Source organism: Vespa crabro, chromosome 11 (assembly GCF_910589235.1).
Source record: "Vespa crabro chromosome 11, iyVesCrab1.2, whole genome shotgun sequence".
NCBI lineage: Eukaryota > Metazoa > Arthropoda > Insecta > Hymenoptera > Vespidae > Vespa > Vespa crabro.
Genome location: NC_060965.1, coordinates 7,625,374 through 7,639,607, shown reverse-complemented (window position 1 = coordinate 7,639,607; position 14,234 = coordinate 7,625,374). Strand labels below are relative to the sequence as shown.

The 14,234-nt window shown below is 33.8% G+C and overlaps 3 protein-coding genes and 1 pseudogene across 3 annotated transcripts; 1 reads left to right on the top strand and 3 right to left on the bottom strand.

The window, feature by feature from the left end:
• Positions 1-1,351: 1,351 nt before the first annotated feature.
• Positions 1,352-4,767, bottom strand: LOC124428161 (annotated as a pseudogene).
• A 20-nt stretch (positions 4,768-4,787) lies between these two features.
• Positions 4,788-5,357, bottom strand: LOC124427991. The gene has a single exon (XM_046971500.1). The coding sequence runs from the start codon at positions 5,169-5,171 to the stop codon at positions 4,833-4,835; it is 339 nt and encodes a 112-aa protein (XP_046827456.1). The 5' UTR covers positions 5,172-5,357; the 3' UTR covers positions 4,788-4,832.
• Positions 5,358-7,104: 1,747 nt separating this feature from the next.
• Positions 7,105-10,444, bottom strand: LOC124428160. Its single transcript, XM_046971912.1, has 4 exons — positions 10,224-10,444; positions 8,665-9,052; positions 7,743-7,915; positions 7,105-7,681 (listed from the first exon to the last, which is right to left on the bottom strand). The coding sequence occupies exons 1-4, from the start codon at positions 10,442-10,444 to the stop codon at positions 7,105-7,107; spliced, it is 1,359 nt and encodes a 452-aa protein (XP_046827868.1).
• A 728-nt stretch (positions 10,445-11,172) lies between these two features.
• LOC124428159 (piggyBac transposable element-derived protein 4-like) lies at positions 11,173-13,038 on the top strand. The gene is made up of 3 exons (XM_046971911.1): positions 11,173-11,220; positions 12,085-12,400; positions 12,494-13,038. Exons 1-3 carry the CDS (start codon positions 11,173-11,175, stop codon positions 13,036-13,038), a joined length of 909 nt encoding a protein of 302 aa, XP_046827867.1.
• The last annotated feature ends 1,196 nt before the right edge of the window (positions 13,039-14,234 follow it).

The following is a 14,234-nucleotide window of genomic DNA, read 5'->3' as shown; positions in this document are numbered from 1 at the left end:
GAATTAAATATCGTGAAAACCATATTTCGAGCTATGAATTATGCATAGTTATTTTATACTATAACAAATACCAAAACATGTGCACTGTCAGTCATGTTATTTATGGCTTTATTTCGGATTCATTCAAATATCAAAAACAATAAAAAGTGAGAAAGAAGACAAAACTTTCTCTCTCTGATTTTATTCATAAACAGTGTTCAGAGCGTTTTATTAAGGATTAAAAATAATAAAAAAAATAAAAGTTTATCTTCGGAAAAAACCCATGTATGAATGTGCAGCTTCAGGTCCAATGGGAACCTGACAAACTTAAAAAAGAAACTGATTTCTTAAAGCAAACTAAAATAAATAAACAATAATATATTATAATTATTATATAAACATAATTAAATATATTATAATCGTGGTGTCATAGATAACCCTTGGCTCGTCGCGCCTAGAATGTGCTTTCATTGTTTATTTTTTGCTCAACTCGACACATTATTGAAGACTACGTGCTTGACTAAAAGTTCCTAAGCTCAAACAAAAGCAATTTTTTTTTATCTACGCACTTTCTTAGCGAATATTGAACGAGTTCCTAAAGGCAGACCTATATCCCAATAAGGATATATGGTTTTTAAGACCTTTAGAAGAAGTACTTAGAAGAAGTACTGTGAATGAAAGAAGTTTAGTGTAATACTGAGGATATACACGTGTGCATCAATAATAATTATATATTATAATTAATGTATAAAATTTTATGATTTCATTTACTTTCCGAATTCTTTGATAATGAAATACGTTTCGTCAAAAAAGAAATTATTTACTTATGATCAAAAACCATTTGAATAATAATCAAAGCGTTACTATTGAACCTTTAGAGAAGTTGCCCTAGAAAAGTAGATATTCTAACCAGATAGTGTAAAGTGAAGTGAAATTGGCCTTATCTAAACTATTCGATGCAATTAGAAAAAAATTTCATATTGTGAAACGATGGGAATAAAAATTTCTTAAAAATTGAGGAATGACTTAACCGTTTTAGTGCCATGCAGTGCTGTCGCGCTGTTCACGTTCTATGCTGAAATGTACCGCGATGTTCGGTCACGATTGTTAATTTGTAACGCGCTCGGTTCCGAATGTAGTTCGTCACGAGTCATAACAGAGTTTCCTCTCGTAATTAATATTTTTTTTCAAATAATCATAAACTACCTGCATCAATAAGCAATTTTTATTTAATTTACTTTTATTTACATATATTTTTGCATAGTACAAATATATTGCCAACATTTTTGAAAATATAAAAAACAATATATTTTATTTATAATAGATGTAAAACAAGATTAGTAATGTCTATTATTTTTAAAACAGATATTTATCAAGACATAGTGGATGAAGCCCTTTTTTGCACTACGCACTGTCTTAAATTCCTGCCTAATAGTTTCATTAGTATTCTGTCATTATCACTTGTCATATGTTGTTTTTTGACTTGCATCCATTCATACTCTATTTCTTTTGCTAACTTCCTTATAAAATAAGTATTAATTTAATACTATACGGGCAATGATGTTAAACGTAACTTTTTTCCAATATTTTACCGTGTGGCGTTCATCAAAATAGACATATAACATTTTGTCTGATTCGTCAACCCCCCATATAACGATTATAACAGTCAATGATACATGGTTTTACTCTACTTCTTTCATTTCCATTTCGTTTTTTTATTACAATGGTATTATCATCTGAAGCATACGTCGAAATTAACAATACAGATTTTTTTACGGACTTATTTTCGCGTTATCCATACAAGAGTACTTCTCCATCTCGAGCATATTTCGCTTCATTAATTTTAGGTGTTTTTATATCACCAAGTATGCCTTTTCTATTACTTCTAATTGTTTCTGTTAATTATATATTTTTGGAATATAAATATTTGGCCAACGCGATACTACTAAAATAATTATCGACAAATACATGATGCCCTTTATTTAAATACTGGCTTTGCTCTAATAAATTTATAACGACATCGTATCCAAGTCCATGTTCTCGTGACTTAGTATTATCAATTTTTCCTTTAGCACCTTAATAACAGTAAAAACTTAAACAATATTTGAATACTGCGTCGCAAAGCATCCAAAATTTTATACCTCATCAGTGGTGTTTTTTATTCGACATATATTGCATGATGCTCGAATGGCATAGAGTTCCTACCAAAGATTCATCGATAGATAATTCCTTATGCGCTTTGTAGTACAATTTGAATACTCTATTCCGTTTTCAACTATTGGAATAAATTTTACGCATGGGTCATACTTTTCATAGTCTGGGGGGAAACATTCTTTATTATCAACTAAGTAAAAACATTGAAAAATAAGCTAAAATCTATTTCGCAAAAATATTTTTGAAAACCAAGGTATGCTCCTTGAATTTTGGGCCCAATAAGAAAATATTGTTGCTTGCCTCGTTATCCTCATTTCCAATAAAACTGTTATAAATGTTTTCATTTCGGACAAACTAACTGTCTTCTATAGTTTCATTCGAAATCTTTGGGTGATTTCACGTGACTTTATTAGTTGTTGGGCGTACTTATTCATTTCGCTAACTATTACCGTTAACAGAGATGAATCGATGAACAGATTAAAATAATCAATAGATTTAGATTCGTTAGTTAGCGATGGCTGTGGCCTAGTGTCTTCAATAAAGGGAAATAAATCCTCTTGTTCACCTATATCATCGATAGAAATACTTTCAGATATAGCAAAACAGATAAAATAGCATAGAATACAATCAACGTATTCAAACACATCAACAAAATCAACGTATCAAAAACGTCTATTCTCCTTCTTTTTGAGACTGAAACAATCTTACTACTATTATAGTCAGATTCAAAAGTTGAATTAAATTTCCAACTTGACTTCGTTCTTTTCTTTTTCGTATTCATTGCCTTTCAAGGGATACACGAATAATAAATAATCAAATTAGTTTTTAAAAAATTAATGTATAAATTACCTCCTGAATTAGAAAACCAAAACCTGTATTATAGAATGTTATAGAACGTAAACAAAACGTAAAACCGAATACTTCGCGCACTTTTGAGTGTACAGTATAACATTTCTAATATGACTAATGAAACTTTTACGAATAAAAAATTGACTAACGATATGAAACGAGAGCACGCCGAACGACATATTTCGACGAAAAAAAAAGTAGCGCAATCGCGTCGATCGACATTACTCACAGACAAATGAACGAAGCGCTATCACGTTGCATGGCACAATCCAACACGGATTTTTAACCGTTTAGCTGCTGACGTATTTTTCGGACATATGCCAAAGCTGCGGCACTAATTGCGCGTGTATGGGAAAAAATGTAAAACACTTTTCATACAATAAACTCACTTGTATTGCTTTATAACAACAAAAATTAAAAAATACCACTTATTTACATAAATTTGTTTTAATTAATTTTGTGAATAAAATTGGTAATAAGCACTTATAATTCAGTCAAATTAACACAAATAGTTTCTTATGATCTTTTACACAGGTGGTTCGCTATACAAAGCGCGTGAATTCTCTTTTTACAAATAGAGCAAATTAGGTTTGAACGCTTAACTCCTCTACCATATTTACTGCTGTATTCCACGCACCGCTGCAAACTTCGTCCAGGTAGCTTTTCAAGACTAAATATTTCGCTTGGTGTAGATGATATAGGTTGTTTATATGCGTTGTTTTTGTATGCGAACCATTCCGTTTCAATTTCATCAATAATACTTGAAATAAATTCTAACCTGATTAGCTTTTTACCCTTATAATTTTCGGAGTATATTATGTAGGCGTTTAAGACCATTCTTCCAATAATGTTGAATACAACTTTTTTCCAATACTTCATTGTTCTTCTTTCATCTAGGTATGCATAAAGCATTTTATCTGATTCGTCCACACCACCCATGAACTTGTAATTATGAACAACAGCAGGTTTCGTCTTTTCTGACTCGTAAATTCCTCTTTTCTTTGTAACGACTACGTTATCTGTGGTGCAGTTCGTTGAAACCAATATGACGGAATTTCTTTGGGATTTTTCCTTTCGATAAGAACAAATAAGAATTCTGTTGCTTTTAAAATATTTAGATTTACCAACATCTACAAATTTAGCCTGATTTGGGACGTTTTTTCTATTTTTTCTAATAGTACCAGTTATATATGTATTTTTTTGCAATAATACTTTTGCTAGTTGGATGCTTGTAAAAAAATTATCAGTGAAAACATGAAATTCTTTATTCAAATAATTCCCTAAATTTAATAATTGTTGGACAACAACATATCTCAATCCATTCTTTTTTATTTCTTCCTTACTTTCGGTTGACTTTGCGCCTCGATAATAAAAAAATCCTAAGCAATACTTTGAAACAGCATCACAAAGCATCCAAAATTTGATCCCCCATTTGTGGTGTTTTTTATTAGGAAGGTACTGTTTTATATTTGATTGACAATGAGTACCCACCAGTGATTCATGTGTACTCAATTGTTGGTGCGGTATATACTGTTCACGAAAAATCTTATTGGCATAATCCACAAGAAAGTTAAACTTTCCACATGGATCGTAATCTGGATGTCCTGGTGTTGCCAAAGTGATATTGTCAACCAGATGGAAAAACTTTATGATCAATAAAAACCTATCCCTAGGAAACATTTTTCCAAACCACGGTATTTGCCTTGAGCCTGTATTCCAATAAGACATCATTGTTGGACGTCTAGTAATACCCATTTCTAATAAAACAGCAATAAATACTTTCATTTCCACTATGGTAACAGGTTTCCACCTTTTTGCACATAAGTTACGCTTCAAAGTTTTGTTGGAATTCAAAAACTGATGGCGTACCGGTTTGTTTCAGTAACCATTGTAGAGAATAGGGAAATCGAAATGAATATGGAGAAATATTCAATTGGTTTTGCATCAGGATCAGGCGGATGTTGTGGACCAGGAACCTCCGTAAAATAATTTTCATTTGAATATCGTGAATTCAAATCCAAAAAATTCATCAACAGATCGGTGCAGTCTCCATTTAGTTCATCATCGCTACTCCCACTAATAGCCCGTAATCTTTTTTTAGGAATAATAATATCACTTCCGTTTTCATAAATTTGCACTTCATCATCAGTCCACGATTCCGAGTCAGTTTCACTCCAAATATTAGACATTGTTTTCACCGTTATTTAACAGAAAAAAAGAAAATAGATTTGAAATATGTAATATTATTACAACAATTAAAAATCATATGCTCCGCAAACGCAAGCGCTTCACTGGACGCACAAATTCTAGTGATTTAGAGCAGCGTTATTACGCTCTCCGCAGTCTTGGCATAAAAAAAAAAAACAGGAGCGCTATCGCGCTCTTCGCATTTTTGGCACAACATAAAAAGGGCGCGATAGCGCTCTTCAGTAGTCAAACAGTTAAAAGTCACGGTGCGAGCATAAGTACGTTTTGGAGGATTCACAATTGTTCCCAATGATGTAGCTGAATTCCATGAGCCGTTGATGGAGTGTTCTCTTCCACAGAGTCTTTATCAGTCTTGTTTATGTAACAAGGTTCCAGTCTATCGACTGAGATGCTTTTTTTCATCGTTGACATTTATTTTGTAGATTCTGACCGTCAATCGCTCAGCGACTTTGTACGGACCTTGATATGGTGTCTCTAGAGGAGCTTTTACATGGTCTGCGTAGCCAGACGTGTGAACATGTGCTGAAACTCTTAAGTTGGTGGTTGATCTGCCGAGACAAAAAATTCTCCAGGTATTCTTAGACATGTACCGTATAGCATCTCTACTAGACTAGCCTGGATATCTTCTTTAAATGAAGTCTTGAGACCAAGTAAAACGGTTGGCAGTATGTTGAGCTAGGGTTTGGATAAACACATGAGTCCTGCCTTCAAAGTTCTGTACATACATTCGACGATGCCATTCAATTGCGGATAGTAAGCTGTTGTGCGGTTTTTTCGGCTCCCACAAGTTGAACCAGAGCTTGAAAAAAAGTAGATTCAAATAATGGACCTTGATCAGAGATAATTGTTATTGGAGAACCGTATCGTCCAATCCAGTGATTGAAAAATTCTGTCGCGATAGTATCAGCGGTCATGTCCATGATGGGAACCGCTTCTGGCCATCTGAAAAATCGATCGAGCATTGTGAGACAGTATAGGTAGCCTTTTACGTTTGGTAAAGTGATGATGTCTAGGTGTAAATGATTGAATCTTGAGTCAGGAATGTCGATGTGGTTTGATTGAAGACTAGTGTGATGGTGTATTTTGACTCTCTAGTGAACTATGCATTCACGAGACCATTGTGTTGCATTTTTTTGAATTCTAGGGCAGACAAATTTTTCTCTGAGTAGTCTTGATATAGTTCTACCACTTGGATGGGTAAGATTATGGATGACTTTGAAAGCTATTCTACGTAATGATATTGAAATATACGGTTTTACGATTCCGGAGGTGATGTCATAGTATATTTTGATACCTGGTTCAGCTTCTAGTTCTTACAGATACAACGATGTTGAGTTTTAAATCAGATTTCTTAACTCTAGATCGTTAAGCTGTTCGTTGTGAATTTTTTTTGGACTAAGTGCTGTTGGTATATTTCGGTAGTGCTGTCGGCAACTATATTATCCTCATCTTTTACATGTCTAGGTCAGTGAAGAATTGTAAGATGTAGTCTAATTGCCTGATTTGTCATTCTGTCAAGTTTCTGCTTTAATGCGTATATGAACGGTTTGTGATTAGTTCTGATAGTAAAATGTCGACAGTCTAATAAATGGTGGAAAAACTTAATTGAATCGAAAATGACGAGTAACTCACGGTCGTAAGTACTGTAACATTGTTCTGTTGAAATGAGTTTTCGTGAGAAGAACCTAAATGATTTCCACTCGTCGTCAATCAGCTGTTCGATTTTCGCTCCGATGGTCATTGATGAAGCGTCCGTGATGAGTGTCAAGGTGCTATTGGTGATGGATAAGAAAGGAGAGTTAGATCTGCTAGGTTTTGTTTACAAGTTTCAAATACTTTGTCAGCCTCTGTTGTCCACTGAATTTTCGATTTGTCATTTTTAATCGAGCGCTTGAGATAGATACTGAGAGGTAATTAAATGTGTGCTGCTTGAGCTTTGCATCTCTTATAATAGCTGATCATACCGAGGAAGCGTCTGAGTTTTTCAATAGTTTCGGTTTTTGTGTAGTTGAGTATCGCGTTTACTCGTTCGTCGAATAATACATAATCTTGAGAGTTGATACTATAACCCAGAAAATTGACTTCTGTTTGGCGTAAAACACATTTGTTGTTGTTGATGCTAAGTGAATAGGTCATCAAAAGTTCAAAGACTGTTTGGAAATGTTCTTGATGTTCTTGTTCGTTTTTTGACATGATGAGGATGTCATCTATATAGACAAAAACGAAGTCAAGATCTTGAAAAATTTCATCTATGAATCTCTGAAAAGTTTGTATAGCGTTTTTGAGTCCGAAAGGCATGACGACATATTCTAGAAGTCCCCAGGGTGTGATAATTGCTGTTTTTTGTATGTCGTTGGAATACATTGGTACTTGGTAGTAAGCTTTTTCCAGGTCGAACTTGGTATAAATGCAGATACCCGTTAGTCGTAGAAAAAAATCTGTTATGAGTGATGGTGGGTACATTTCCTGTTCTGAACTTGCGTTAAGACACCTGTAATCGCCGCAGAGTTCCATTCGTTGTTGTTTTTCTGTGTCATGTGTATGGGGCTTACATATGGATTGAAGATCTGATTATGTCTTTTTCTAGCATATTCGTGAGTTGAACTTTTGCGGCTTCCGCTTTTTCTCCCCCGAGCTTGCGGGCGTATGCTATGACTGGATCCTTTGGTACACTGAACGTACTGAATGTTGGTGAGGTTTGGTTCGCTTGAAGATTTTGTGATCTCTATATGAGCCGTTTATTTTGGAAGTGGCCTAAATCCATTTATCTTCAAATCGAGATATTTAAGGGTTTGCGTTTCAATGAATTTAAAAATATACGTATAGGATACTAATGAGTCATACTGCTTAAGTGTATCTAAGGGTGTTAAATTTATAGTTCCTATTAAAATAATGGCAATTATTAAGTGAATAATATACGTTTTCTTATCAAGAATGGAATTAGGCCACTTTCAAAATTAATAAACAGATTCATTATAAAATTTGAAGGTGCCCAAGTCCATTCAACATAATTTAAGATGTTTCAAATTGAAAAAAAAACAATACTCAATTTATTTTACATATCTTTAAAACACTTCGAAAACATAATTTATGTGATTCAAAACATTTTTTATCTACATAACGTACAAAATTACAAACATAAATTTATTACAAAACAATTTACTACTCATCTACATTTTGTGTGTGTGAAAGGGATTTGAAGAAATCATGATGTTCCGGTGGTATATATCGTAATAGGTCAATTATGTTTTTGAATTTTACTGTTGTAATTTATCTGATATTTTTATACAGTGATGTCAATACAATATTCTCGAACTTTCTTGGTCTACCCCGACGTGGTAATAAATTAAGGACTTTAAAATTTTCATTTTCATTCATTGATGTCTTATAGAAAATTGTATACGGTTTATTTCTGACAAAACGCATCCAACATATTTTTAACCAGTTTATTGATTCTCCATCAGAATTCTTTACCCTTTTAAAAATTGCCTCTTCTAATAATTTTGTTAATACAAAATCTTCTTGTCTCATTTCATTTACGATAAAGTTATTATCTTTCCGACACTTTTTAATAATCTTGTACTGATCTTGAGGAACGAACAGTAAATTATTTTTTTTTAATGACATTTCTACCAAGCAAAAATGTCTATCATTTGGTAAAAACGAATGTCCTGATATTAAAAATTTGTGATCTATGATTTCCACATTATTTTCCAAAGTTTGGACAATTTTTAACCACATTAAAGCTACTTTAATGTTTCTATTTTGCCCGGCGCACATGTCACTGTAAGGTATAATGTGTCTTTCACTTCTTAAATTTTTAACATGTTTTAGGATGCATGAAACAATTTCTTGAGCACCTCTGGATGCAATAGTTTCATTTCAAACGTACATGTAAACATTATCGTTATGAAAATTGTGAATACCCAAATTTAGAACATACATATTGCATTTGTAATATACTACTGAGGTAGTCAACTTGGGATACGGTAATGCTTTTTGCAAGTCGAACGAGAAAGCGAAATAATAATCTAAATTACGTGATACTTGCTCCTGATCTTGTTTTAGTGAATTCCTAGCTGATTCTGCTAATCTTAAATGGACATCGTGTTCTTCTGTAAGTTTATTCTTTTCTTCATCATCATTCGATGCTTTAATTTTTATGTTTAATAAGTCGCATTTTTGACATGTATCTTTGCGCGGTTGGTGGAAATGTAAATCAAAATCTTTTTTAAATATTTTTCTGTAAGTCCACTCATTAACGGCTTTTATTTTATTTTTCTCGCAATGGAGCTCGTATAAATTAAACATTTTCCTAAGATTTAGATCAGGATGTAGATATCTTCTATTAGGATTATGAGATCTGGTATAATGGGATTCAAATTTAGGAAAAGTTTTAATATGGTTTTGAACGTGCTTTTTCCCTTCCTCAGATAATTTTCTTGATGATCCCATCATTAAATACTAATTAATTCAAATTACCTTCATCACTGCCTTCAGACATTATCAATAGTAAATATCTTGATTTAAGTATAAATGGAGTTAGGCCATTTTCAAACTACATGGTTCAATTATTGAACTAACTCTGAAAACTTATGTGTCAAAAATTATCGTATTTGCTCGGAATATAAGCAACCTGAAATGCAACTGATAAATAACATGAAGTTGTGCATGTAACCATGGCAACCGGAAAAAATTGACAAATGGAGTTAGGCCACTTTGAAAATAAACGGGTCATATAGTTGTTTAGCAGCTCGACGTATGCTGTCGGTAGTGTTGAGTTGATTGTTGAGGTGTTGTATGTGCGAGTGGCCAGAGTTTCTCCTTTTGTTGAAAGTGAAGTAAGAAGATCGATCAAATGTTGGTTCTTTAGATCAATGAACAGATTAAAATGCATCAGAAAGTCTGCTACGATTATTGCAGTCTGAACATCGATAATAATAAATGACCAGAAGAAATTTCTGCGTAAATTGAGATCCAGTTGAATGGTTTTACAGTTGTATGTGTTAATGGCTGATGCATTGGCTACGTACAAAGCGAGTGGATCTTTTTCCAACTGTTTATGACCATAATTAGCAGAAATGATGGAGACCACTGATCCAGAGTCGATTAGCAATTTTTTATTAGTGTTGAAGTCGTATATGTGTAAGCGCAATTCCTCAGGTAACAGTTCGTTACTTCTATCTCCAACTGCCCGGTTTGATGACAGCAGTTTGTTTCCCTGATTGGTAGTGTAAGAGGTGTAAATTTGCATGGCTAAACGTACTCTCGAATGTCATTTTCCCACCTGTTGTAGTAAAAACAGTAACCGTTGCGATTCGTTACCGATGTTACCAACCTTTTCCTATTCGTAGGAGCCTTGATTGTATTTGATGTGATGCTGCATATTATTATGTAACTGCTGCTGTTGTTGCTATAATTGAACATCAAGTAATTGTTTTTGGGTTTGTTGCTGACTTACTTGTAGATTGTTGATTTCTTGCTGACAGATTGTTAGAGTAATCTTGATTTCCTATAGCTGCTGCTCTATTTGAGTTAGATTTGTTGCCTGTGACAGTTCTCGATTATGTACCGCGTATACGAGTCATTTCCCATGTTGAGTACGAGTCGGTCTGTGATTTCCGCTATGTTGTTGAGATCGTTGAGGTTGAATAAAACCAGGAGATATGGACGTACCCAGGTTGGAAAACGCTCTTTCCATAACTGATATAAAGCTTCCTCCTCCATTGCACCTCTAGCAAAGTTGCGCATCTTACGAAGAAATTGGAATTTTTGTCACCAAATATCATTTCTTTGAGTAATTTATACAGTTGGATCTATCTTAAATCAAAAAATCGAATGAAAATAGCGTTTTTGATTGTTTGATACTTATCTTGTGCTAGTGATGCATTGATGGTGTCCCAAAGTTGCTTGAAAATGTTGAATAGAAGTGCCTTGAGTGCCTAGCTATACTTCTAGTTATCACTGGTAATACGATTGGCGATGAAATCTGCTTCTGCAATGGCAAACCACATTATTGGAGAATCCGTGGCAAATTAGGATAGATTGAGATTAGCCGCGAAGATATGTTACATACGTCGACGTTCCCATTCTGTGGCTGGAGCGTTGGTTTTCGCCAGAGCCTCCGCTGGCGAGGTTGATCAATTGTTGGTACATGGATTGATTTCTGCTGGAAAATTCGGCCAATGAATCGTTGCCTGTTGTTTTGTTATTTAACAGAGCATTATTAAGGTTTTTGTCATAACACGAAAGAATAACTCCTGGGAGTCGCCTAGAGATGTTCTTTCGTGTAATAACATTGTGTGAGTTTTTTTAGTCGGAGTTCTCAGCATGTGTTATTATGTGATCATTTTCGCGGCTTTTTTTTTATTTTTTTAAGATGGCTGACAGCGTCATCTTATGAACGAGTAATTTTTTTTAACACGTATTAACCATTTGGTATCACGTCAGGGTCACCAATTGTGGTTTCGAGGGTTCTTACCACTAAATAAATAAAATCAGATGACTAATCAGCAATATATAAATGTTTATTCTCTTCTAATTAATTATTATTATTAGTTTTATTATTAATTTATTAATATTTTAATTAATTAACCCTTTGCACTCGAGGGCTCCGGAGCGGAGCCATTTAAAATTTATCTTCAAACTCGAGGGCTCCGCTACGGAGACAATGCAAATAATTTTCGGTTTTTAACATAAGGACAAAAACAAATCGTAAAAACTATTTATAGGATATTTCGCTTTTGGTAACAAATGACGGTTTTATAGTACATCAACTCAAAATTTTCCGAACATTTTATATCTTATCAGTCGATTTGCGTTGATGAATCCATTATAAAATTTAAGGGGAAAATATGTTTTATGACATATAATCCAGTTAAACCCACTAAATAGGGAATTAGAATTTACGTTCTGGCCGACTCAAATACCGGTTATGTTTACTCGGTGTTGCCTTATTACGGCAGTATTACTTCAGAAAATCTCATAAGACTTGATCTGCCTGTCAGTTCCAGAATTCCCTTAGACCTATACAGAAAACTATTGGACAATGTTCCTAATGCTAAAGGTTATCACATGTATACCGACAGGTATTATACAAGCATACCCCTTGCTGAAGAACTGATAAAAATGAATTGTTTCCTCACCGACACAATAAAAACAAGTAGGAAATATTTACCAATGTTAATAAAAAAACCGAAATTTGTAAGAGGCAAGAAAACAGTGGCTTGCAGAAAAGGCAAAACCCTAGTCCTCGCATGAAAGGACAAAAGAATTGTAAATTTGTTAAGTACTTGTAATGAAGCGAGTTTGATATCGGTTGATAGAAGAGTACGTGGTGGTGAATTAGTCAGAATACAAAAACCTAAAATTGTTATTGATTACACAAAAAATATGCGTGGAGTAGATCGGGCCGACCAATATGCTGCAACATATTGTTTTTTGAGAAAATCTCTGAAATGGTGGAGAAAACTATTTTTCTGGGAGATGGAAATGTGTACAGTAAATTCATACATATTGTACACTTCTGTTAAAAAAATAAATAATGAAAAACCAATGTCACATTTGAAGTTTGTAAAATTGTTGGTGGACCAATTGATTGGGAATTTTCGACAAAACAGCACATCTCGAGAATACACTTACACACCAAATACGGAGGGCAGGCTCAAAAACCACCTACACATTATACGTTCTGAAACCAAGAAAGATTGTGTAGTGTGTTCCAATAGAAAAATTCCGGGCGAAAGACGGCAAACCCATTATTTTTGTGATACCTGTCTAAAAAAGACAAGATTACATATTGGCAATTGCTTCGAGAGGTATCACACTTTGGACGATCACAAAATGTAATAATTTTATAATTTTTTGTTTTTTATATATCATAACATTTGTATTCATAAACAATTAAAAAAATAATAACATACAATGATGACTTTTCTTTTAATGCGTATATCATTAATTTACATGTAAATATGATCTTTTCTAAAATTGCTTCGAGTTGCTGATAATATGAATGAAAAAAAACTTCGAGTGCAAAAGGTTAAAATTTAATTAACAGTACAGGATTGTTCTTTGGCGTTATTTCTATGCGATATCTAATTATTAAATCTGTTGTTTTTTGAGAGGTGGACTATAGATCGACACTTCGGTCGACGTGTTTGCCTTCAATGACTGTGGAGGCGTGACCAAGCTAACCGATCCGCCACATAAGACTAGACGTGATGCCATCTATTGGCGAAGTGGGCGTCGAGATGTGACGTAGCGCATTTATGGAAGAAGAGTTCTCGTAGTGACGTTGTAAAGGGGATTTACGTAGGTTGTCGTAGATTGTGGAGCGGCGCAGGTAATACCATAACCATGGGTTTTTCCCTTCGCTACCGGTTTAGGATGATGCAAACATATGGATAGCTACTGGGTATCACTCTTATACATGGAGTGAACGTAAAGTTACTTATAATACATAGGATGTACATAAAGCTACGTATACATATTATAATATTTATAATAAAGGTTTCCAGTACATTGGGCTCGAATTATGCGCAAAGAATGATTAATAATAAATGAATACAATGTCTTCATATGTGTATTTGATAAAGAGAATCCCCAAAATAGTTTAATAGAATGATCGATTATAATAATTAATTATAAAATAAAACGATTGATATAAATGGTTAATAAAACGACTCCCCATATGACAGTTAACAATTACGCTCGTTGATTATATAAAATGTGAGAGTAGCACTAGACATAATACATGCAATTACACCAGTCGTCCTTAATTCCTCGTTATCAATATGGATCAGTGGTCTTCCTCGAGGCATTGACGATACTCAAATTGCCAGAACGAAATTTTTGGAACCAATATCGAGTATTTTTTTCATTGGTGGATCCATCTCCGAATGCCTGTTTAATATTTCTTGAAACTTGTGCTGCGGTATGATTTAATTTAAACTCGTACAAGAAGAGTAGATGTAAATCGCGTTTTGTTTCTATTTGGTTTAGGATAAAAATAAAATAAATAAGATATATTAGAAGATAGAAATAGA